Source organism: Schistocerca piceifrons, chromosome 1 (assembly GCF_021461385.2).
Source record: "Schistocerca piceifrons isolate TAMUIC-IGC-003096 chromosome 1, iqSchPice1.1, whole genome shotgun sequence".
Taxonomy (NCBI): Eukaryota; Metazoa; Arthropoda; class Insecta; order Orthoptera; family Acrididae; genus Schistocerca; species Schistocerca piceifrons.
The window spans coordinates 996,583,998-996,611,315 of NC_060138.1; the positions used below are offsets into that span (position 1 = coordinate 996,583,998).

The window sequence follows — 27,318 nt, forward strand, 5'->3', positions numbered from 1 at the left end:
AACTGTCTTCTTATCATAGATAGTATAGGGAAATGGCTAGCATTATACACAAAATACCATCACTGTTGCTTGATTCTATTTTCAAGTGGAGTATCAGAAGTAGAAACTGAGTTCCCATATGGAGTATCCTCCAGTGTTATCAGATGCAAGGAGAGCAGTTGAAGCACATGTTGTAAGGGCTAAGAAATCAAAATAATGAATTGCTGATGTTGTTAGTGGTTCATGGTGTGGGTTCCTGTAGTCATGTCCTAGTTCATGAACCACGGGCAACGTATGAGTGGCCAAGTAAGTGGTCCCGACAGTTGGGATACCAGTTACTTTGGAATAAGGCTGGGCATCTCGGACATATTCTGAGTCGTGGTCACCTTTGTGCTCATACGGCAAAGACTACCAAATCCACCGGTTAGACCCTCAAACGTTAGGGGTAAAACCCTATGGGACTCGGGGCAAGTAAGGCTAGCAACCTGCTTCCCTGGTACTTTAAATATGATGTTGGCAACAATCAGAGCAAAATGCCTCGGACCTTTGGAGGTGACAGAGTCCCACCTCTAATTGACAAACCAGGGACTCCTAAGATACGACTTGGCAAACGAATAGTAGAAGGTGGAGTTGGCAGAGGCTGCAAGAAAGATGGGGTTGGATGTTTTAGCTGTTAGTGACATTCGGGTAAGGGGTGAGAAAGAAGAGGAAGTGGGAGAATACAAGGTTTACCTGTCAGGAGTCAAAGCAGGAATAGCACAAGGGGATGTAGGGCTTTACATCAGAAAAGAAATGGAACCCAGCGTAGTTGCAATAAGGTATGTAAACGAACGACTGATGTGGATAGATTTGACAGTGTCTAGCAAGAAAAGTAGGATTGTGTCAGCATATTCGCACAGTGAAGGGACAGATCAAGATTAGATGGATAGTTTTTATGAGGCACTCAGTGATGTAGTTGTTAAAGGACAAGGACAGTGTTCTGCTCATGGGTGATTTTAACACCAGGATTGGAAACCGAACAGAAGGGTATGAAAAGGTTATGGGTAAATTTGGAGAGGATATGGAGGCCAACAGGAACGGGAAACAACTCTTGGATTTCTGTGCCAGTATGGGCTTAGTAATCACAAACTCCTTTTTTAAACATAAGAACATTCACCGGTATACTTGGGAAGGCAGGGGAACCAGATCTGTCATTGACTATATAATAACAGATCAGGAATTCAGGAAGGCTGTGAGGGACACAAGTGTATTCTGGGGATTCTTTGATGACACTGATCATTATTTAATCTGCAGTGAAATTGGGATTGTGAGGCCGAAAGTGCAGGAGGTCAGATCCATATGTAGGAGGATAAGAGTGGAGAAACTTCAGGATAAGGAAATCAGGCACAAGTACATAACAGCGATCTCAGAAAGGTACCAGTTAGTTGAATGTAGTCAATTACAGTCATTGGAAAAGGAATGGACAAGGTACAGGGACACAGTACTAGAAGTGGCTAAAGAATGTCTTGGAACAGTAGTGTGTAAAAGTAGGATGAAGCAAACAGCTTGGTGGAATGACACAGTCAAGGCAGCCTGTAAAAGGAAAAAGAAAGCATATCAAAAATGACTACATACTAGAACTCAGGTAGACAGAGAAAGTTATGTTGAAGAAAGAAACAAAGCCAAACAGATAATTGCAGCATCCAAGAAGAAATCTTGGGAAGACCTTGGAAACAGGTTGGAGACTATGGGTCAAGCTGCTGGGAAACCATTCTGGAGTGTAATTAGCAGTCTTCGAAAGGGAGGTAAGAAGGAAATGATAAGTATTTTGGACAGGTCAGGAAAACTGCTGGTGAATCCTGTGGATGCCTTGGGCAGATGGAGGGAATATTTTGAAGAGCTCCTCAATGTAGGTGAAAATACGATCATTAACGTTTCAGATTTCGAGGTAGAATGGTATGGGAATGATGATGGCAATAGGATCACATTTGAGGAAGTGGAGAAAATGGTCAATAGATTGCAGTGCAATAAAGCAGCTGGGGTGGATGAAATTAAGTCGGAACTCATCAAATACAGTGGAATGTCAGGTCTTAAATGGCTACACAGGATAACTGAAATGGCCTGGGAATCGGGACAGGTTCCATCAGACTGGACAAAAGCAGTAATCACACCAATCATTAAACATGGAAACAGAAAAAATTGTAACAACTACAGAGGTATCTCTTTAATCAGCGTTGTGGGTAAAATCTTCTCAGGTATTGTTGAAAGGAAAGTGCGAGTAGTAGTTGAGGACCAATTGGATGAAAATCAGTGTGGGTTTAGGCCTCTTAGAGGTTGTCAGGACCAGATCTTTAGCTTACGGCAAATAATGGAGAAGTGTTATGAGTGGAACAGGGAATTGTATCTATGCTTTATAGATCTAGAAAAGGCATATGACCGGGTTCCTAGGAGGAAGTTATTGTCTGTTCTACAAGATTATGGAATAGGAGGCAAACTTTTGCAAACAATTAAAGGTCTTTACATGGATAGCCAGGCAGCAGTCAGAGTTGACGGTAAATTGAGTTCATGGTTCAGAGTAGTTTGAGGGGTAAGACAAGGCTGCAACCTGTCTCCACTGTTGTTCATATTATTTATGGATCATATGTTGAAAACAATAGACTGGCTGGGTGAGATTAAGATATGTGAACACAAAATAAGCAGTCTTGCATATGCGGATGACTTAGTTGTGATGGCAGATTCGATTGAAAGTTTGCAAAGTAATATTTCAGAGCTAGATCAGAAATGTAAGGACTATGGTATGAAGATTAGCATCTCCAAAACGAAAGTAATGTCTGTGGGAAAGAAATATAAACGGATTGAGTGCCAAATAGGAGGAACAAAGTTAGAACAGGTGGACAGTTTCAAGTACTTAGGATGCATATTCTCACAGGATGGCAACATAGTGAAAGAACTGGAAGCGAGGTGTAGCAAAGCTAATGCAGTGAGCGCTCAGCTACGATGTACTCTCTTCTGCAAGAAGGAAGTCAGTACCAAGACTAAGTTATCTGTGCACCGTTCAATCTTTCGACCAACTTTGTTGTATGGGAGCGAAAGCTGGGTGGATTCAGATTGCCTTATCAACAAGGTTGAGGTTACAGATATGAAAGTAGCTAGGATGACTGCAGGTACTAGTAGATGGGAACAATGGCAGGAGGGTGCCCACAATGAGGAAATCAAAGAAAAACTGGGAATGAACTCTATAGATGTAGCAGTCAGGGCGAACAGCCTTAGATGGTGGGGTCATGTTACACACATGGGAAAAGCAAGGTTACCCAAGAGACTCATGGGTTCAGCAGTAGAGGATAGGAGGAGTCGGGGCAGACCAAGGAGAAGGTACCTGGATTCGGTTAAGAATAATTTTGAAGTAATAGGTTTAACATCAGAAGAGGCACCAATGTTAGCACTGAATAGGGGATCATGGAGGAATTTTATAAGGAAGCTATGCTCCAGACTGAACGCTGAAAGGCATAATCAGTCTTAAATGATGATGATGATGATGATGATGTTGCACAATGTGGACTTTTCTGCTATGCTCCAACCACAGCAGCAGCCACTTTAATATACGCACACTATAAACGTAGTGTTGAAAAGACATGGTCTACTCAATGACATAAAATTCCCAAAACGTTCATCACAATTCTACCACCTTACAAGCCACTCATGCATCAAGAGCATTATTGCATGAAAGGCTCAAATGCTTCCCTTGATTTTGTTTGTAGAAACTGTAAGCCATGGAAAAATAAAGGTACATGTAAATTCCATCTGTGAAACAACAGATTTAAAAGTCTGCTTCAGCATCCATTTCACTGAAAATAATCTAAATACTTTTTAAAGAAAGAAAACTTGGTAACTTTTGGAATTACCCTTTGACGAGCTACAGTAAACACACACACACACACACACACACACACACACACACACACCAGCATGCGTGCAAGCATGTACCTAGATCCTCACATGGTGCGGGTTAGGCTAGCAGTGCCAAAGATATTTTTCTGCGTGTGGACTGGTCGAGGTGGGTATAATATCAGATGGAGTGGGTAGATGGAGAACGAGGCAGGAATCAAGGAGAGGGATTGTGGATTTGTGGAAGTGACTCGGAGAGAGGCAGCCAGTTTGCCGACTAAGAATGTGGGAGGGAAGGGCGGCAGGTATAGGCTGGCACGGCTGTAGCAGCCAATGAAAAGCAACATACACTGAAGACGACATGGAGAGAGTTATTGGGAGGGGAAGACACGATAGAGGAGGGTAAACTGTTGCATGGAAGGTGTAGTGGGTTATCTGAGACTGGGGCCAGGATGATTGCCAAAGCAGTGGATGTGTTGTGAGGATACTCCCATGTGTACAGTTCAGAGAAGGGGAGGGGAGGATCCAGACGGTTCAGTTTATGAAGCAGCCACTGAAATTGAGTATGTTCTCAGCTGCATGTTGTGCCATCCGGTGGTCAACTTTGTTCTTAACAACAGTTTGGCAATGGCCATTCATCCTGGTGGACAGCTGGTTGGTAGTAACACTAACATACAAGGATGTGCAGCGTTTGCAGCAGAATCGGTTTATGACATGGCTGCTTTCACAGGTAGTCCAGCCTCTGATTAGGTGGGATAAGCCTGTTACAGGACTGGAGGAGGAGGAGGAGGAGGAGGAGGAGATCAGTGTTTAACGTCCTGTCGACAATGAGTTCATTAGAGACAGAGCACAAGCTCAGATTAGGGAATGATGGAGAAGGAAACCGGCTGTTCCCTTTCAAAGGAACAATCCCGGCATTTGCCTGAAACGATTTAGAGAAATCACGGAAAACCTAAATCAGGATGACCGGAGATGAGTTTGAACCATCGTTCTCCTGAATACAGGACTGGAGTAAGAGGTGCTGGGTGGGTGGACTTGCACCTTGCTCTGCCACAGTGATATGATTCCTGTGGCCAGGGGTTGGAAGTGGGTGCGGTGTAGGGGTGGACTAGGATGATGCGCAGGTTGGGTGGGCGATAGCACACCACTTTAGGAAGGATGAGAAGGATCTTGGGTAGGATGTCCCCTATTTTGGGGCAGGATGAGAGATAATCAAAGGTCTGGCAAAGGATATGGTTCAATTGTCCCAATCTAGGGTGATACTGAATGATGACAGGTACACTCCTTTGTAGCTGATTATCACCCTGGACTGGAACTACTCAACCACATCCTTTGCCAGGTTTTTGATTATTGTCATCCTGCCCTGAAACGATGGACATTATGCCAAAATCCTTGCTGCCCCTTCTAAACTGGTGTTCCATTGCCCACCAAATGCACACAATATTCTAAGTCCATCCCTATGCCACTCCCAATCCCAACCCCTTGCCACAGGAATCATATCCCTGTGGCAGACCAAGGTGCAGGACCTGCCAAATCCAGCCACCTAGCCCAATCCATCCACCTAGCCCAATCCAGCCACCCAGCACCTGTCACAGACTTATCCTATCCCATCAGAGGCTGCTGCAAGCACAGCACAGCCTTTCATGTTTTGTAGGCCTACCAATCAGCTGTCCACCAGGATGAATGGGCACGCCAAACTGTTGTCACGAACAAAGTTGTACATGCAAGGGCATACCATGCAGATGAGAACAATATGCTCAATTTCTATAGCTGTTCCACAACCTGAGGCATCTGTATCATTCCCTCTACAACCAGCCACTATGAACTATGCTGATCGGAGTTATCCTTACAATACATGCTCTGCTCCTGTAACTGTCCTGGCCTCACTCTCAGGTAACTCACTGTTCCCGCACCTTCCACCCCACGATTACTCCTCCTCCATCCTGTCACCCTTACTGATACATGTCCCCATGTTGTCTTCAGTGTGTGGTTCTTCCCATTGGCCGCTACAATCATGCCACCCCTCTGTAGCACATTCCTAGCCAGCAAACTGGCCACCTCCCTCCGAGCCACTAGCTACCCATCCCCAGTCCCTCTCCCTGCCTCCTGCTTGCCTCTTGCTCTACCCATGCCACCCAGAGGTAAATGGAGAAGGATTGTTGTGGTGTGGTGAGTGGGAAGTTGGGAATGTGATTCTGACAAGAAGCATGTCCAGACAGTTGAGATGGTTAAGCAAACTGTTCTAAAGATGCAGATCATTTGGGTTCAAGTCCCGATCAGGCAAATTTTCAACTGTAACTATTGCACTGCTCCAATGCCCTGTGCGGCTGGAAGTATTATTTTCTTCCCATTTATTTCCCATCCTGTTTACTTCCCATTCCTTTCACCCCAATTATTCATGTGTATGCCTCAGCTGCTTCATGACAAGTGGTGTCTGCTCTGTCGGACATGCCCAACAGAACCGACACCAGCCATATCGATGGTTTTATGGGAATCATGGCTGTCTGATCAAAAAGTTTTAGTATGGACACGGGTCCAACATCAAACTCCTATGGGAATCAGACATCTGTGAGCAGGAGGTACATGGGTGGGGACTGTCATGGTACAGTGAGTGGTAAGCTGGGAATTTGGGCCAGATGGGAAGTGCATCTGGATGGCCACGGCAGTTAAGACAACTGTTCTAGGGAAGCAGAAAGTTTGGGTTCAAATCCTGGTCTGGCACAAATTTTCAACTCTTGCCATTGCATTGCCGCAATACACTGTGCAGCTGGAAGTCAATATTTCCTCCCCATCTCTTTCCCTTCCTGTTTCCTTTCCATTCCTTTCACCCCAATTATTCATGCTCAATATCAACTTAGAAATATTGAGAACAGTCTCAGATGGCAAACTAGTGCAGAAATGTTACTATTAAAATGAAGAGTTCATGAAGGACAACTCAAAATCTGAGCAAGAGAGAACACGTATTTAAGATGTTATAATTTTTTATTAAAAAAGAAATCAGCTGTGTGTAAATTATGTATTCAATACATTAATGATATTTTAAGAAAAACTGTACAAAAATGTTTCTGTTTTGACAAGTCTCCCATACACTGAGTCAATGACATGAAATTATATGTTATGAGACAGTAAACATCTATTCAGATTTCAGTATGGGATGCTTTTTCTGTCCTAACAATGATAGGCTTCTTTTTTTTAATTTGACAGGAAAACCAATCCTCTGTGCTTTTTTTCTCCTGTTGTTGCTGCATACTACGCATACAGATTGGTTATACCTAAATTCTATTTTTTACATTTTTTGTCAGCTGTATCAATATTTTTTATGCAGTGGCTATGATTCCTTTCATATGTAGTGACTCTCGTTATGTTTACAATTAGGAACAGGCTTCCAGTCATGCTCTTTTAGCAGTATTACTTTGCCCTTATTACATGTCATCATGTGCCATCAGTCTTGCTATCCATTAATTAATGCCTATGCAGAAAATCCCTCCAACTAAGTTACTTTCTACCATTTCACAGCATGAGGAGTCTGAAACTAAATTAAATAAGCACTAATCAACCCGAGAAGGCTCTTTGTATTAATAAAAAAAATTTTTAATGATTACTACGTGTATATGATGGGAGGTAGCAGGATGAAGGGTACCTTATGGCACACAATGCAATACTGCCATGCTATCAATTCTAATAAATTAAGGGAGCATAATTATTTTCAGGAGGCAAATGTATAATACTGTCAGCAAACACATATAAAAGTAAAAGTTATACACTTCCTATCTTTTGGCACTAATAGTTCCTTCCTAGGGGAGGAAAGACATGTCCGTAGTTGGTCCCTCTCACCTTTGAGTGTAACTGACTTGCCCTCCCTTTTAAAACTTTCACAACCTGTTCCTCTCTGAGTTCCTAAAGCTAGAAAGTGTATCACTTCCACTTTTACACTTGTCTATCGGCAGTACTACACATTTCATCTCTTGAAGGTAGTACTGGCTAGCAATGCTGTCCCACAATTTATTAATCTTCTTGAATGAACTCTCCTTTGATGCAATGTACTATCAGCTCTATCTGTTACATGCACTTTGGAATCAACATCCAACATTTACCTTTTATTAAATAACAAAGAGTATTTAGTGACACCTATTTTCTTATCAAGTATTCGTACACATTCAACATTTAACTTTTATTTAAATGACAGCGAGCATTTAGTGATACATATTTTCTTATCAAGTATTCATAGTTAGTCAGTAAATTGCACATTCCACAGATAATTTGCACAATTTATGTCTAAATCATGTGGAATGTGTCAGGCAACAGGCTATATTTACATGACTGATGTGTGTGTATGGCCACATGCAGGTCATTTACAAATCACTAAATATCACAGAGACTTAAATGACACAAAGAAAAAATGCTGAAAGTCTCAAAAACATGTTATAGATGAAAATGCATCCCCATATGGATCATCACTCACTGCTGTAGGTCATTTACAAATTACTAAATATCACAGAGACTAAAATGACACAAAAGAAAAAATGTCAAAACTTACAGAAACAAGTTATACATCAGTAGAAGACAATGCATCCCCACATGGACCATCACTCATTGTTGCCTATCACCAGTAAATGGCAATTGAAGCTTAAGACCTGGGATTAAACATTATAAGAGAGACAGAGCAAACCAGCAATGCCAGAGAGGTCATAGGATGAGACAGTCTCACCTGACAAGTGAGTCTTTCATCCTGGGGTCTGAGTTATCTATTTTTCCTTTCTAATCTTCTCCAACCTTTCCTTCTTCCTCACTGGGCAAGGAAGTATTAGTTCCAAAAGCTAAGATAGTATCATCTATGTTTAGGTAAATACTTCGCCTCTTGAAGGTAAGTACTGATCACCACTGCAAGTCCTTCAGCATTTCTGTGATGTTCTCCTGGAAGTCGAGCAAACCTGCAACCATTCATGCTAACCTTTTTCATATACATTCATTGGGCCCTGTAGTCCTATTTGGTATGGGCCTCATGCACTTGTGCAGTGGTCTAGTTGGGCCCAGCAAATGTTTTGTAACCAGTCTTCTTTGTAGACTGCTTGTATTTTTGCTGCACAGTACCAATGAACCAAATTTTGCCACATGCTTTACATATGACTGCACTCAAGTGATCATTCAAGCTTGTATTCCCAAGTATTATTCTACTAAGTATTTGTATCAACTGACTGACTGTAAAGTTACTACAGTCTTGTGTTTTGTGAAGTCCTAAATTTTACATTTTTGAACATTTAAATCAAGTTGCCAATCATTGTGCCATTCTGAAATCTTATGAAGATCTGACCAAATATTTATGCAGCTTTTCTCACACACTACTTCGTTCAGTATAATTGCATCATATCCAAAATGTCTGATGTTGCTATTAATATTGTCTGTCATTTCATTAATATACAACATAAATATCAAAGACTCCAACACACATCCGTGGAGCATGCCTGAAGTCTCTTCTACATCTGTCAATGACTCTCCATCCTCAATAACATGCTGGGTCTTTCCTCCAAGAAATCCTCGATACACTCAAAAATTTCATTTGATACTCCACATCATCACACTTTCAGTTAATTGGCATTGGAGTGGTACTAAGTTAATTCTTTTTGAGTGTCAAGAGATACTGCATCTACAAAATTCCCTTGATCCACGTGTGAAAAGTAAGAGCAAGGTTGCACATGGCCAATGTATTTGGTATCCATGCTGGATGGCATGGAGGTGGTAATTCCGTTCGAGATACCTGTGTTCAGAATATGTTATAAGATTCTACAATAGACAAATCTCTCTCTCTCTCATGCTTCTCTTCCCAGTCTATCCTTATCTGTGAGTTGATGACTGACGTACCTACCACTTATTTTATTTCTGGCAGCTCATTATTAATTTCCATGCAATTTTATCCTTTGTCTCCCCTTGTTCTAAAGTATTCCTTTCCTTAAATAGTTCTAATAGTTCCCCATTCCTTTGCTCATTACTCCAGTAAGAGACTACCTTAATCCTAAAGATGTTACCCATTTCTACTTATGGTTTTCAGAGTATCACACTTTTGTCTGAACTGATGTCTGCAGAATAACTTTCTTAATATGTATCCAGTGTTTTGTATAATCCACTGTCCAGTACTGGTACAATATTGTGAGTTACCACAGGCACTAGCATCCCTTGATAAATTAGTGCTACTGCCACAGATGAAAATTATACAGCGCACAAATATTTCGCTACAGCTGTCACACAAAAGAGAATTCTGGAACGTAAAATAAGTAGGCTAAAACTATCATAGTAATGGATTGAAATGACACTCAAGAGACATTTTCTTACTGCCACCATGTGTATATTTCTCCCTAGTTAGGGCCTTAACGCTTTTTCACACATGAAAATAATGGAATCTCGATACAAAGTAAAATATGCAGCATTTGATACATGATGGTTCTGTAATGCAATTCAGGATTCAGCTTATCCACAGAGCAGCAACTACATCTAAAATGTAGGCCTACTTGATGTGTTGGAATTACTTGGTTATTGTCTGTTTTATGAACAGCATTTCGAAAGCCATGTTGTACTTTCTCGACACTAAGCTCCTGGTGGCGTTTATGCAAGTGCTTTACGTTGCAGTTACGATTTTTTTCAAAAAAATTCTCTCTCTCTCTCCCCCTCCGCCTTCAAGACTTGCACGCGATCCTATTTTTTGTCATTACTTTCGTAAATAACAGTAACAGTTATTCAGAGTTTCGCACTAGTTAATTCTTAAGGGAAATACGAAATACAAGCAACACATTGGTATCAGCGATGCAACGATTCTGTTTGTTTATTCAACAAGCACTCCACCTAATGATAGATGGTGTCATGAACCTCTTTACGATTTCTCAATCGTTGTAATATTTAAGAAGTCTTTTGGTCAGGTTTATAGCTTGAAAGGAAAGAAGGGAAATACGTAAATGATATTATGCTTTTACGGTTAAGTAAAAAAAATAAACATGTTCTTACAAACTCACTTTCATTCATATACACTGCATAACCAAATGAAAAACGTCATTTTTTTTATTGTTTATTCTTTGCTGTAACATTTAGTGCCATACCCTACATCTATTGTTTCAGTTTCTTAGGTTAAGTCAGGAATTATCTAAAATTATACAGAAAAATTGATTTATCCTATAACTATCGTAAGTTTCGCGTCGCTATATTTCTATTTAAATCAGGCGGTTTGATGCTGCATCCAAAAATTTTCTAACCTGCAGAAATCGTAGTCGACTGATCCCCGAACTCAAGCCACTCGCCACCGCCATTTCGCATTCCTTCCTATAAGTGATAAAGGAATATTACACCTGTCATTTCTTATTTTTTTAATTTTCGTGCATTCTCATAAGCAATCGTGTAATAAATACTTACCTCAAGTATTTCTTTGCTGATCTCCGATCTTTGCAAATTATCAGTTAATTTGACTAGTATTTAGTTCCGCCTCTATCGTCACACGTTGCTCAATACTCTCTGAACATCAAAGGCCTCACGAGGGGTTTGGTGCTGCAAGTTTAACAAGTAATTTTGTAAGTATTTTGAAGATCTTGTAATTTAAGCATCTCTCGCTTTTTCTTACGGTGGCAGCCGTTTGATGTGCATTAGAAATAAGTGTAATTTTGGAATTGTCAAGAATATTTAAAAAGTTAACCTTGATACAAACTCATTAGTCATTCGACATAGTTTGTAAGTATTTAAAATGTGTATTTTATTTTGGTTTATTCTAGTGGTATGTTGAATTTCCCTAGCATCTCGTACATATCATTTCTTCAGTGAAGTTATAAGATCCATGCTACCGTAAGTTATTGTCGAATGAATCTGTCTAACAAACCCATAACGACGGCTTTCGGATGTAGACAGATGTTTATCTTAGTTAAAGCTTTCGAACACTGGAAGTAATTTCTAATGTAACTGTTTTCTTTAATTTCAGCCAGTTATTGTATGAGTCAAAAAACAGAAAAGCCAGTACTGTCAGGGCAGCGAATCAAGACACGGAAAAGAGGTATGTCAAAATCCCGTCGTTACTAAGTGCCTCCTCAATAAAAGTCGAAACACAACTATTCTAAAAAGTGTATCTCTAAGATTTTGGGAGTTCCATTTTCGTATCAGGATGATGATACATGTAAAGTTAAATAACCAACTAGGAAGTTTTCCTCCATAAATCTTTTAACACATTTACGCATTATGCTTCGAGTAACATTGGGGTACTATTACAAAACCAGGAAACAGTTCAGTTAAGGGACACCATGTGTGTTAACTGTATTGTAATAGAGGTGAGGAAACGTGGTATTTCGGCTGTACTTCTTATTGCACAACGTTACAGTTACATACAGAAATCCGCCGCAAGTTCATACCTACCACTGTTGTTAAGTTCACAGTGCAAGTTGGGTAAATACAATTCATAGCACCTCCAGATCGCCGTGTGTCAGTAAATAAAATAATTTCAAGAAAAAAAAAATTCCATCCAGATAGAAAAAGATTTCATCACTTTAGCTGTACTGCCGTCGTACAACTTTTTAGTAGGTCACTTATAAGTATTGTATGTATCGTATTTGGACCTTTGTTTACATTCAGTAAAATGTTAGTTGTTGGACCCTTCTCGCACACAGAGCAGGTTTTATTTAAATGAGGATGCAAATTACATGGAAAAAATATATTACATGTCAAATGTGCGTACTGTATGTGTGTGTGTTCCTAAAATCTGATTCAGTACCATACATTTTGTTGTACTTCATTTGTCCCTAATGACCTTGTTGACAGGATGCTAAACACGAATCTTCCTTCCTTTTTTCCCCCTCATGGAATGTACCAGGATGAATGTATGTCTTTGTTAGTAAATAATATTAGATTGTATATACTTTGTTTTTTGAAAATCGGCCTCTTGTGACCCGAAAGAATTTCAGTTTCCAGCGTAATTCATTTTCATGGTTAGTTTCAGTGGCCTACATGAGGAGAAATTTAAATCATTAATATTCTATGAATGGGTGGAATTCTTGTATTTTTCCATACAAAATCATAAACATTAGACTTATTTGTTGAAGACTAAATTCATTTTTCATCACTGACCACACAGCGGGGCCATGGCTTTTATAATAGTGTTGTTAAAATGTTAGACGAATTTTGAGTACTTTTCAGTAGCTTCTACTTACAAAATATTACTTTGTAAGACATATAAATTATTGTTGCACAGTATCACTGTTAACTTTTTGTTTCCAGATGAAAAAGAGAAATATGATCCAGCTGGGTTTAGAGACGCTATACTACAAGGGCTTAACAAAGCTGGGACTGACTTAGAAGCAGTTTCCAAATTTCTGGATACTGCCGGGTCTAAACTGGACTACAGACGTTATGGGGAAGCATTGTTTGATATCCTCATAGCTGGAGGTCTTTTAGGTAAATATTTCTTGTGAAGACCAAATCAAATTTATATTATTGCACAGAAGACTGTATACTTTTTAGTTGTTTTGAAGTAGTTTATCACTTTATTATGGGTAGCTAAACCATTTACTATTACCTGAAATTAATAAAGTAATTTATCTAAACATTTGTGCAATACAGAAGTGCCTAATTAAGATAGTGATACATAAACTCCGCCATCACAACTATAAAAACCAATATTGGGAAGTTCACTTTACTTATATCGGTCATACAAACCCCACGATAATGAGAACCCACAACTAGCAGAACTATGTATATTAAGAATTATTTATTAATAATATTGTCATTCTGTCAGTTAAATTCAATATATCTTGTGTTACCCAAGGATTTCTACTAGCCCTCGTCTTTTTACCTACTTGATCCTCTGCTGCCTTCACTACTTCATCCCTCAAAGCTCCCCTTTCTTCTTCTACTGTAGTTCTTTCCCCCATTCCTGTCAATTGTTCCCTAATGTTCTCCCTGAAATTCTCTACAACCTCTGTGTACGTCAGTTTATCCAGGTCCCATCTCCTTGAATTCCCACCTTTTTGCAGTTTCTTCAGTGTTAATCTACAGTTCATAACCAATAGATTGTGGTCAGAGTCCACATCTGCCCCTGGAAATGTCTGGTTCCTAAATCTGTCTTACCATTATATAATCTATCTGATAACTGTAGTATCTCCAGGCTTCTTCCATGTATACAACCTTCTTTCATGATTCTTGAACCAAGTGTTAGCTATGAATAAGTTATGCTCTGTGCAAAATTTTACCAGGCTGCTTCCTCTTTCATTTCTTAGCCCCAATCCATATTCACCTACTATGTTTCCTTCTCTTCCTTTTCCTACTGTCGAATTCCAGTCACCCATGACTATTAAATTTTTGTCTCCTTTCACTACCTGAACAATTTCTTTTATCTCATCATACATTTCTTCAATTTCTTCATCATCTGCAGAGCTGGTTGGCATATAAACTTCTACTACTGTAGAAGATGTGGACTTCGTGTCTATCTTGGCCACAACAAGGTGTTCACTATGCTGTTTGTAGTAGCTTACACACACTTCTATTTTTTATTCATTATTAAACCTACTCCTGCATTACCCCTATTTGATTTTGTATTTATAACCCTGTAACCACCTGACCAGAAGTCTTGTTTCTCCTGCCACTGAACTTCGCTAATTCCAACTATATCTAACTTTAACCTATCCATTTCCCTTTTTAAATTTTCTAACATACGTGCCCAATTAAGGGATCTGACACTCCACGCTCCGGTCTCCTGATAACGATGTCCTCCTGAGTAATTGCCGCCTGGAGATCTGAATGGGGTACTGTAAATAAGGTAAAGGGAAGTTCTTGAGGGGAATGTAAATAATTCCATGAATAAAAGTGTGTGTGTGTGTGTGTGTGTGTGTGTGTGTGTGTGTGTGTGTGTTTAACTTCCTTTCTGTTTTAATATTTGTTGGATTGTACTTTCAGAACAACAAGAGTGTAAAAAGTGCTCAGTTTTTGGCTCATATAGAAGAAAGATTCATAGGTGTGATTTAGAGCTCTCAATTGATGTTTAGATAAAATTACTGAAACAACTGTGATGTGTTTCAGGCAAAAAGTTGTTGCTGCGCACACACATCAGTAGCCTAATAACTGAAAAAACAGTGGTCACACTGAATCCCCTCAGTTGCCACTACAGAAGTCCTGATTTGTGGTCCCAGTGTCAAAAGCTTTAGTTTTCTTGACAAACAATTCGTGCCATATCCCCATAAATCCTAAGTTCCCTCACAACATGAGGTTTAAAATCTAATTATACAACATTCAGAAACATTAAACTTGGTAACACATCACATCAAATGTGGAAGACAGGGATTTTCTCATCTTCAATCTTTTCTTTCTTCCTTCCTTTCTTTCTTCTCTTTTTTTACATCCTTGAGGGTATCCTCACTATGGACTACCGAAAGAACAGTCTGTGTAATCTAATCAGAATTAGAAGAAAGAAGAAAAGTCTGCATCAGATTTTCTTAATATATCTCTGGTGATAGAATATCAGTATGCCATGTACTGAAGTTACAGTCATGAGATGCAGAATGGTTAATGAATACGATAAAGTGCTAGACATACTGGTTAGTGGCTTTTAACATATGGAAAAGGGTATTTCTGTCTCTTTTACTGATGAAGGCTGCGGGCTAAAAGCTTTATGTTCATATCTTTTAATAGTGCCTCTCTGTAACTTGATGTGTTTTATGTACAGTAAGTAGCAATCTGTCTTTTTCACATTGTTAAGAGTGAATGATTCTTCCACTAAAATCTCTCAGCTGTGATGATAGCATCTTCCACAATATTTGTGTTGTGGGTGCTAATCCAGAATAGTGTGCAGGAAAGTCTCTGTTTGGTGTGGAAAGGTAGTGGGAGGCTTGTAACTGTGGGGCATAACATAGAATATACAGTTACCAAGAGCTCTGCATGCACCAGACAATTTGGTGCGTACACACTTTCGTGCATTCTGAAATGTTAAATCTCCTGGGTGTGTAGGATCACAAATCTTGTACCATTGTGTGATCAACAGTTATATCAGTTATGCAAGAATATATATTGTTTCAGTGCCTGGTGGGTCGATAGCACAAGATGGCGACAAACCTTGCAAAACCAACGCTTGCGTGTTTGAGGCCTCTGAAGATATGGAGTCGATGCGGAGTTTTGAACAGGTATATTTCCAAAAATGCTTGTGTAGTGTTAAAAGTTCCTTATTCATAATACTTGTATGAAGTACATATGCTGCAAGTTCCTGAGTCAGAATAGTATGTAGTAAAGTTTGAAGCAGTGTGTAGTAAATTTTAAGCTCTTTTTAATTAAGTTATACGTGAACATTGGCATACTACTTACTTGATTTTGTTTTTTTCATATTATATCAACTTAGGTACTAATAACTTAATACTGTTGAGCAGCATTGCAATTCACCCCCCCCCCCCCCCCCCCCATGAAAGTTGTTTCTTATGATCATCCTAGACCTCAGAATCTTCCAGGAGAGAATTGAAAAGTGCACGAGAGCTTACAAATTCTGCAGTAATAGGTTATAGCATCAAAGCTCATGTTGTGTCTGCAATCTGAAAACTAGTTAGATGCAACTCTACAATCTAAACCTTATGTGCTGCTTCTCACAAGGGAACAAGATAGAAGCATTCGAGCATATGCAAGTATCGTAAAATCTCTGAAAATCAAATAGACCGTCTTTGTTCACAGGTGACTTGGAAGCATTAGGTGGGTGTGAAGACATTTTTTGGGAGGGTCAGAGTTTGAAAGTATTGTGGGGGTGGGAGATGGAAGATGGCTTTCATAGATAGTTGGACAGTTTGGATTAATACAGATACCACAAAATAGCTGGGAGAGGGCAGGTGTTTGCAGATGGGACTAGAGAGCTGTTTTGTGTAAACTGTAATCATCCACAGGTGTTGGTTCGGAGCAGGAATACCTTGGGGGTGGACTAAGATTTTGCAGAGGTATGGTGATGGCAGAATAAAACTTCAAAAATGAAGGTAGTATTTTGAAGAAGATATCTCCATTACATCAAAACTTTTTTGTTGGGTAATTTTCTTTAATATAATTGAGAGTAGGGAGTGATTGTGTTCATGGTTGAATTTGAGTATGTAACACACAAATTTTCATGGTTATCACCTATAAGTTACAGGTAATTATAGGATTTTACTTTTTATTGTAGGTATTTATCAAGCTCATGCGACGTTACAAGTATCTCGAGAAAATGTTTGAAGATGAGATGAAGAAAGTGCTTATATTTATAAAGGGATTTTCTGAACTAGAACGAATAAAACTGGCTCGAATGACAGCTCTTTGGATCTCAAATGGATCTGTCCCTCCGTCGGTGCTGCTTGTACTGATTAATGTAAGTAAATTTTGGCTTCTATAGTGGTTCCATAATAAATTATGACAGAATTCTTTTGTGTGTATCAGTACAATGTTCTGAGATTTGTTACCTCTCGTAAGTGGAGCATACACATGAAGAAGAATCTTCATAGTAATTAAGCACATACAAGGGCTGTTCAAAAAGTATCCGTTTATTTATAAAATCAACCTTTATTCAGATACAATTGTTTGACTTTCAAATTATCCCCCTTAGTCTTCTACATAAGTCTCCCGACACTGCTGCTACTACTGGAAGCATTGCAGGAAAGTCCAGCTAGTGCTGGAAGCATTGCAGGAAAGTCCCCTTATGGTATGATGCGCCAGCTGCTCCATCAAATTCTGCATAATGTCATCCCCCTTTTTTTTTAAAAAAAAAAAAAAAAAAAACCCTCATCCCTTTCAGATGGGGAATTTGGGTGTTTTTTCTCCTAGTTAGGGAAAAGCCAGAAGTAACCTGGTGGTAAGTCAGGCGAATAGGGATGCTGACAAACCACAGCTGTGTTGAAACTTCCTGGCAGATTAAAACCGTGTGCCGGACCGAGACTCGAACTCGGGACCTTTGCCTATTGCGAGCAAGTGCTCTACCACTCACTTGCCCACGAAAGGCAAAGGTCCCGAGTTAGAGTCTCGGTCCGGCACACAGTTTTAATCAGCCAGGAAGTTTCATATCAGCGCACACTCCGCTGCAGAGTGAAAATCTCATTCGGGCACAGCTGTGTTGCGTTTTTGGCCAAAAAACTCTGAATTAATTAAAAGTGATGAGCAGGTGCATTATTGTGGTGAAGGTGCCAGCAGCCCACAAGGTTGACTGTTTGTATCTCTCTGCTTTATGAAGACAATGCAGGACCTCTTGGTAGTATTCTTATTGACATTAGTATCTTGTGGGGTGTACTCATGATGGACCATGTCATTTTAATATAAAAGATGATTAGCATGACTTTCACATTGCTGTGGACATGCCTCACATTTTTGGGTCTTGGGGATGATTGATGCTTCCATTGTCATGAGTTAAATTAAATTCCAGGTCATACCCATCAACACAGGACTGATCACTAATGATCAGAGTATGAAGAAAGCTGGGATTATTGTTCACAGTATTCAGCGTGCCCTGTGTGATTGTAACGTCCCCTTTGAACAATTATACAAAACTGTGCTTAAACTGACACACAATATTTTGTTAGCGCAACGCAATCTGACTTTTAAAATTCCCTACAAAAGAATGGCCCTGACTAACATTAAACTATACCTTTCACAAATCACTTACCTCACAAAAATCTTCGCTGCTCAAGCTACTGCAATACAGCGAGCGCCACTACTGCCAGCTTGATATCATCATATATAAATATAGCAGTTCATGACAAATTTCAAAACTCCGCCATCTCTCTCCCCACATCCACCACTGCTGGCGGCTCACCTCCAACTGCGCAACGCTACGCGCTGTTCACAGCCAGCTGCCTAACACTACAATGGCGAGTATTACAACAATGCAAAGCAGCCACAGACTGCACACAGCACAGCCAGTGATTTTCATACAGAGGTGGCGTTACCAATAAAAAAACCTAAACAGCCTACTTACATAGCCCCCCATGCTCCCCACAAAAATTTTTACAAATTGGATTGGGCAGTGGCCAATACAGATTTGAAAAAAATTTTTCATAATTACAATAACAAAGAAATCAAATGCACACACTTATTGATACAATGTTAGTCAAAAGCTAAAAATTTCTCACAGTCCATAAAGACAGTCCACATTGTTCATCACAGTAAAAATGCAGAGTTTTTCTCAAAGTCTGAGCAGTTAAAGAAAATGCACATAGAAGTAGTGGATTTCCATGCAGTCTTGAAGAAGTAGTGTTGTCCTTCCAACGGAAAGACAGTGCTGACTCTTGACATGCAGACAGGTAATGGGCCACAACATAGCAAACCCACAGCAGAGTCATTCGACGTTTTGAAGAATATTGGTAGGTAGGTCATCACAGAACAGACCCACTGTAGTCCTGGTAGAGATTACGGTATTGGTAGAAATAATGGTACTGGTGAGTCAGCAAAGGTGTAGACCCACTGTAGTCCTTGTAGAAATGGCCAGCAGCCATCTGTTGCGACTGTGCAGGTGCACAATCACCATCGAAGAGTCTTGCAGAGAATATAGCAAGTCCATAAACCACCACTTGTGCACTCACAAAGTGTTTGGAATTGTCCTTAGAACCAGCAATGCTGTTATCCAGTCCCTTGCTGAATTATTAACACACGTGCAAACACTATCAGTCCCTACTTCTCTCATATTGTCCATGTACTATGACCAACAGAAACGTGTGCAGTGAAATGTTACTTAATTTGAAGAACTGGTAACAATTACAATTTGGTAACATAAAAATACAATAACAAAGGTACAAAATACATCATTAAAGAACATAATAATACAGATAACATTTGTAGTACAGGCTTTACAAAAGAATCGAAATAACATATACGTCAGTGTTCCAGGAATTATGACATGAGTACATACATCAAAGATCAGAATAACTTTCGAAACACCAACTTCACACATGAGCATTAACACAAAACAGAATAAATAATGTCTAAACATCTTTACAAAGTAAATAACATATTATTAATGCCAATTATATTCGAGGATAACAGTATTCCTCATCATAGTGAATGTAGCTTAATATTAAAAGAAAAAAAATTCTATGAAACTACACAGAGACAGGAAGAAAACAAATACACAAGGGTACACAAACACATAGTGGGATAACACCAATAGGAAAGGACAGGGTTCGTTTTCAGTGTAACATTTGGTACTGCAGTCCAACCCAAAACTTCATATATCTTTCCTCTTATTTCATCCTTTGTTTCCACCAAAAAAATTCTATCTAAGCATGCTTTCTGTATTTATATGTTCACACATTTCTTACCTCAACATTTATTTCCAAGAAAATCCTACCTAAACCTGTTTTCTCAATGCATTTCTTCCAATTCATCGCAACTCATTCTCTTAGAGGCTACCCCCTCTTAAGCTAACTTAAATCTACTGAGCTCAGATGCTAAACTAAGGGACGAGGCAATGCAGCAGCACAAAATAAGTAACACAAACAGCAATGACCAAAAAATTGGAAAATTGCAAAGCAAGCTACAGTAAATCTAAATTACCAAGCAATGCAACATTACAACTAATATGAGCCAATGTGCAGCAACAAAAAAGTAAATCTGGCTTAGCAGAGTAACACAAATTAAAGTTCAGTAGCTCTATGCCTGGCAAACAGCAGCTTATATCTAAACATGACATAGCTCAAGCAGAAAAAATAGTACACTAAAGATAACAATGCAGATAAGGGAAATGTATAATCACATCTTAATGTCTAAGTAATTAAAGTGGTGCACCACAAGAAGTTATTCTACCAAAAAGTTACCAATTACTTGAAAAGAAAATTATGAATGCAGTTCCTGTGAAGGTAAATGTCATTTTGTGCTCCCTCATTTTTTTAAAAAAGTTATTATTTACTCGATCTGTAGACAGAAAATATTTATATTAGTACATCTATAAAATTTTATTTTAACCAATGCTGCAGTGCAGCTAGAAACTAGATATCAAATGAAATAAGCAACTATGTACAAAGCAAAGCATAAGAACATTGTTCAATAGTCATGTGGCATTTCATAAGTAGTAAAAAAATCTCTCATCTAGAAAGACAGTAGTCATAGTCAGGTGTGTAGACAAACTATTTCTTGTCATTTCATTAGGCATTTCAGTAAATATCAGAAAGTACGATATGTTTCCAAGTAATCAGCGTGTCGGATTTGCGATACTTTCTCTAAAGGAATGACAATGGCCAGGATAATGGCCTTCCTTTTTTTTTTTTTCCTGTGCTCTGAAAGGCACGCGCTAATGGCTTTTTCTCCAGGCGTCTGACACAGCTGGGTGCCCACGACGCATTACGTGCAGGTGGTCACTTAATTTTCTTACGGAAATATTTACGACAACAGTTTCCGCTACAGTGGCAGTCTCATATAAAAATATTTCACAGGTCAAGAATTAGCGTTGCAAATCTGTTGAAAGAAAATCCTATAAATATAAGTGTCCAAATAAAATATTCGTCAGCATTGTGATACAGTCATGCATTTACGCACATTTCATAACTCTTAAAGTACGATTCTTGGTTTCCAACATACTTCTTATTCCTCATATACGGTAGCATCATCTTATTGATCATAAACATATCTCAACAGCATAGTACACATCGTCGTCGTAATAATAACATCATAACACCTCAGTCAAATCTCAAAAACGTCATAGCTTTCTGTAATAATTTCAAAACCTAAAAAAAATTCTCTGCTCATTTCAATAGTGTCATCTACCTCAAACGTACTTTAAAAATCATGATCTCATACCAAATACATCATTCAAAGCTCTCATAGTATCACAATGATTCTGAAAAAATATGAACAGTTTACAAAGTACAGATAAAATACAATTTCGTAAGTGTGAAGTTATCCAACGGTATAATTACGTAAACATCTGTCACTGATGTAGTAAAAAAAAGTTTGTCTCTCTCAGTTAAATGATCAGATAGCTGTGTAATTATGTGTTAGAGAAATATAGTACCGATGTGTAAAGTTGTGTAAGCAAATACCATATTAGCTAGGGCTCCTTGTGGTTGCCACACACATGGTACACAAAGTAAGCGTGTACCCCCCTGAGGATTAATGTAATTATACCCGCAGGTGTTACAGATTACACCAATGGAATGAAATATATCACGGAAAACTTTCTTTGTAATTCAAAAATCTTTAAAAATAAATGTTTTAAGTATAAAATTGATCACTCACATGCGTGTACTGTAGCGCTAAACTGTGCATCTTGTCGCAACATAATCTCTGTGGAAGTGTCGTAGTTATCGTCCTCCGAAAGCTAAGTTCTGCAGAAGTCAATGTACTTACCACATGATAAACAAAAGTGAAATGCTTTGCGTATAGATACCGTAGTTATTATGCTTATTGGCGTGATGAAGAAAGTACTGTACAGTAACGTATTGTTATGCCACGAAAAAGGCTGTCTCATTGTTGCTATACCACAAAAGTTACTACTAAAACATGTTTTTCTTCCTAGAAGAATTCAGAAAACTGTGCAGATATAAAACAGATACACTGCAAAAGCAACATTGTAAATTGTCACTCATTAGTAGCGTCGTGATATAGTCGTGTAGCTGTCAAGTAAACTAACCACTGTGTCACCTGGTATCTCTCAGAAAGCACCTTGAATCCATAATGTATTTGCAAGTAAACCAAAATGTTGCATTAAAATCTCATTAGCAGTACCAGTATGTGTCCTAAGTATGTAACCCTGATAGTCGTTACGTAATCGTGCAACTAACAAGCAAGAATGTACAAATGCAACACTGTGTAGTCTGTTCACTATAACAGTGCATTCGTAATTTCTATTTAAATAAGTTCTCTTGGTTCTTGATTGGATATTTAACTTCAAACATTGTTGCATGTTAACAGTTTCTTAAGTCTTTCAAAGCATACTAGTAATGTAAAGTGAAAAGTTTTATGGCAAAGACAAAGTTAAAAAGCAGATTATCTCTCAGTAAGCGGTTTTACATGTGAAGTGTGGTGCAATCCTTTACTCTTCCTAGTACGCAGACTTTCAACTTCAAAGCAATTATCATGTTGTTTACATCGGTAAAGAATGCTAAATCTTTTCTCAAGGCTAGCGTCTTTGTTATTTTTCCCTGAGCCAGCGGCCGCACGCAGCTGCCTGCTGTGCGAGTCATTGTCTGTCTCTTTGTTGGCGCGCGTCGTTATTGGGATTAGGAGACCTAACTTCTACAAATTCACTCTGACGAGAAGGCCCTGCTCTGTTCGAATCCCGCCAGTTCTGATGCAATTCAGATCTGTCGTTACGATCATATCGTCTGTCGTTATGTCGGTAGTTCCTGTAGTTTCTTTCTTGTCGGTCATGTGGTGGAGAATTTCTCCCGGAATCGTAACTGCGCGCTGAACTGTTGCGTCTGAAGTTATTTTGTCTCCCTTGATAATAATTGTTCTGGTTTCCATATTGTCTGTTTCTATGGTTATCTCTGTCATATTCATAATTACGGAAGTGCGATCTTTCTCTGTAACTATTACTCTGTCAGTGGTTGTCATACGGGTGGTGTCTGTTTTGGTCACGATTTACGTTGTGAGAATAGCCTTGTCGCGCCCAGTTATTATTTCTTTCATCGCGGAATTGCGACGGATGTGACCTGTAATTGTTGTATTCCTGTTTTCGCATCCGGCGACTGTCTGTGTCAATTTCTAATTCTTGTAGGAGTCCCTGAAATGCTTCAATGTCGTCTTTGCAACGTCCTGCTAAAATAATATGTCGTAAATGTTCAGGCAATTTGAGTAAGCAAATGCGGATGAGTTCTGAGGGGCTGTATGGGTTTGAAAGATATTGATTCTTATGCAACATGTCTTCAAAATATTTCATAAGACTGGAAAATTCAGATTGTTTGAAACGTTTCATCATTAAGATGCTATGTTTTACCCGGTCTTGTGTGGCTTGAGACCAATATGCTGAGAGGAAGGCATGGTAAAACTCTCCTTCACTGTGGCAATCGTGAATTACCGATCGCATTCTTACAGCTGGTTCATTCTCCAAGTAGCCACACACAAATTCTAATCTGTGTTCTAACGACCAGTTGGGAGGAAAACAATGCGAGAATTGATGGAGCCATGCTTGTGGATGAATGTCGTTGCCAGAATTCTTAAATGTTTTGAATTTACGTGTAGTAATGAATAGCTTATAGTCAAAATCATCATGTCGGCGAGTCGCATATCGGTCATTGTTAGGTCGTGTCGGCCGTTCCATCTCAAAATTCGGTGCACATTGCCAATTTCTTTCATAACTTCCGAAATGCCCTGTGTTATTATATTGTGGCTGTTCCGTATTTCTGTGTCCCTCTTCCCGTATTGGGGCGCGAGTATCCTCTGAAATACGTAATTCTTGTATTACCTGTGTCAGCTGATCTTGTACTTCCCGGATTTCTCTTTTGTACTGTGTATTGATTTGATTTTGATTCTGTTTGAATTTTCTAATTTGTTCATACTCTTCTGTGTCAGTGAAGGAAGTTAGTGACCTAATCCGAAAGTTCGGCTACTTTCTCCGATAGTGAACACATTTCCTCAGTGTGTTGAAATCGAATCTACTGTGTCCTTTAAGTTTTCCTGAGTTTTTGCAAGTTGCGTAACCGAATCGGTAGATGCAACTGAGTCAATTTTAGCCCACAAGGTCTCATGATTTTCATGAACAGTGGTTTGCAGTTCTTTTATGGCTGCTTCGTGATTCTGTAATGCATTTTCATGCCGCGAAAAAATAGGTTGAAAATGCTCACAAATTTGTGTTTTTACGTCATTACAGACTTTTTGACATTTCGATTCAATGTTATGTAACTCAGTAGTTAAGTCTTCACGTGTTTGTTCAAGAGTTTGTTCCAATGAGTCTAACTTTTTAAGATTTTGTTCCACTGTGTCTAACTTTTTGAGATTTTGTTCCACTGTGTCTAACTTTTTGAGATTTTGTTCCACTGTGTCTAACTGTTGCTGTGTTTGTCTCTGGTGTTGTTCCATTGTGTCTAACTTTTCAAGCTTTTGTCCCATTTGTTGCATTAATTGTAATAACAATGCACTGGTGTCTGAAACATGTTCCTCAGTGCTTTTCGGCAGTGAATTTGCACCGGCAACATTCACATTTTGACAAGCGGAAAATGTGTCTTGACTCATTTGAAAAAACGGTGAGGACGCAAACCCTGAATGCACAGTATTTGCAAAATTGAGTCCTGTCATTTCGGATTCCTGAGGCGAGCTGTTGCCGAGCGATCGATCGATAATGCTTCCCTGTTCACTACCTGTTTCACTGTCTATACCATTATTTGACGCCCGCTCCATTTCCCTATGCACAGTTACCAAATTACTACTTTGAACGTCTGTTAATTCATTACACAGTGGTGCTGGCAAGCTACGCTCGTCGTCACTATTATTTCTCATTTTACTTTGGAGCCTAGTGTTAAGTTTTTCACACGCCATTATTGTCACAATATTTCACGCGATAGCACAGAAAAACACAATTTGAAGATCAAAAATAAGAGAACACATTAACATAGCACTGAAAATAATATCTAGTTAATTGCAGCTGCGAAATACTTGGTGCAAATCTACATGCATGCCACAACTGTTTTACTGTACAACAATGAAAGACTGCAACTACAAAGGAGATTTTCTCTACAATTACGCGCTAGCAATAAACAATAGCTACACTAATTACACAAACTACAAGAAAAAAAATCAGAAGATTCCAGTGAGGTATCCTAGGCTAAGGGTCGACATATGTAACGTCCCCTTTGAACAATTATACAAAACTGTGCTTAAACTGACACACAATATTTTGTTAGCGCAACGCAATCTGACTTTTAAAATTCCCTACAAAAGAATGGCCCTGACTAACATTAAACTATACCTTTCACAAATCACTTACCTCACAAAAATCTTCGCTGCTCAAGCTACTGCAATACAGCGAGCGCCACTACTCCCAGCTTGATATCATCATATATAAATATAGCAGTTCATGACAAATTTTCAAAACTCCGCCATCTCTCTCCCCACATCCACCACTGCTGGCGGCTCACCTCCAACTGCGCAACGCTACGCGCTGTTCACAGCCAGCTGCCTAACACTACAATGGCGAGTATTACAACAATGCAAAGCAGCCACAGACTGCACACAGCACAGCCAGTGATTTTCATACAGAGGTGGCGTTACCAATAAAAAAACCTAAACAGCCTACTTACATGATGTCCAAACGAAGTTGCTTTGGCTCAGTTGTTAGCAACTTGGACACAAATTCTGCCGAGATCCTCCTGAGGTCCAAAGGTGCCATTAAAATGAAGTGGATGGATCCAATTCTAATTTTAACCTCCTCTGCAAGTTCTCTTATTGTGATTTGCCTGTCCCGCATCACCAGTCATTACATAAGCAAATGACCACCTCATTTGTGGATGTTGAGGGCCTACCTGAATGTGCTTCACTCTTCACTGAAGAGAGGTCATCTTTTAAGTGGTTTTGCCACTCCTTTGTCTGTGTGCTACCCATTGCGTTGTCCCCACGCACTTGACGAATCTTGTGGATTGCTTCAACTTGAGAATCATCATGCTTAAAATTTGTTTGAAAATGTTGGTCCACGTTTTTGTCTGTTTGTCCACAACACATGATGTGACAACTACCACTTACATGTGTTCACTTGTCAGTGGTTAGCCAGCAGCTTGTTGATGAAGTTGTGGAAAAAATCAGGCATGCACACTATATATGCCTAAAAACGGAGAGCATTGTTGGTTTCAACTATAAAGAATGAAGTGTTATATTTCGTGAACAGCTCCATAATGACAGTGAACACTGATGTTGTTTGCCTCTGTTGTTCGTTAAACTGTCAAGATACCTTTGATGTAACTGTTGTAAACATTCACACTGCCTCTTATGGACAGGAGTTTGATTGGCCCACTCATCACCACTCAAACAGTTTCTACTTCACACAATTATTTTCATTGTTCTGTTATAGTCTACATACTGTAACATATAAGTGCGCTTTGAATTTAATTGCTTATATTAGTCCCGCTACTTTCTGTGTCATTGAAAAGGGGTGTAGTACTTCTTGATGCAGATACCTTGGTAGTTAGCTTCAAGGGACCCACAGCTTTTTTTTGTTAATACGTGTGTGGTACACACAGGACCCCAAGCTATCACAGCCTTTCTTCTGTCGTGGGCTGCACTCCCTTCCCTGTATCAATTCCTTCCCATCTTAGCTGCTCCCTCTCCTGTCCCCCCTCCCTCCACTTTCTCCCATTTTTCCCACTGTTTTTTCCTTCGACAACCTGGCTGTTTCCTTTTGCTCTTGTCATGTCTTTCAATTCTACATTTTTTGGCTTTTTCTGGTCCCTTGTGAGGTTTGACCTCTCTTTCTAAATCATTTCCGTAGTGTGAGCCATTGGGAAGAACTCCCTCCCTAGCATCTCTGGCATGGGGTCGGTTCCTCCCCCCCCCCCCCCCCCCCCCAACCCCTCCTCGCTAGGTCACAAGCATGTGTAGCCAGTCCATGTG

At 39.4% G+C, this 27,318-nt stretch overlaps 2 protein-coding genes across 2 annotated transcripts in view; one reads left to right on the plus strand and one right to left on the minus strand.

The window, feature by feature from the left end:
• LOC124784692 (probable 39S ribosomal protein L45, mitochondrial) overlaps window positions 1-11,321 on the minus strand; it is a 99,732-nt gene extending 88,411 nt beyond the window's left edge. Inside the window, exons 1-2 of the mRNA XM_047254124.1 lie at window positions 11,239-11,321; window positions 11,082-11,148 (exon numbers count right to left, since the gene is read on the minus strand). Of these exons, the coding sequence (XP_047110080.1) occupies window positions 11,082-11,135 (54 nt within the window). The 5' untranslated portion in view covers window positions 11,136-11,148; window positions 11,239-11,321. The remainder of the gene's footprint in view (window positions 1-11,081; window positions 11,149-11,238) is intronic.
• Window positions 11,243-27,318, plus strand: part of LOC124784535 (protein krasavietz) — a 49,127-nt gene continuing 33,051 nt past the window's right edge. The window contains exons 1-5 of the mRNA XM_047254111.1: window positions 11,243-11,393; window positions 11,795-11,866; window positions 13,081-13,257; window positions 15,871-15,974; window positions 16,985-17,167. Coding sequence (XP_047110067.1) covers window positions 11,806-11,866; window positions 13,081-13,257; window positions 15,871-15,974; window positions 16,985-17,167 — 525 coding nt within the window. The 5' untranslated portion in view covers window positions 11,243-11,393; window positions 11,795-11,805. The remainder of the gene's footprint in view (window positions 11,394-11,794; window positions 11,867-13,080; window positions 13,258-15,870; window positions 15,975-16,984; window positions 17,168-27,318) is intronic.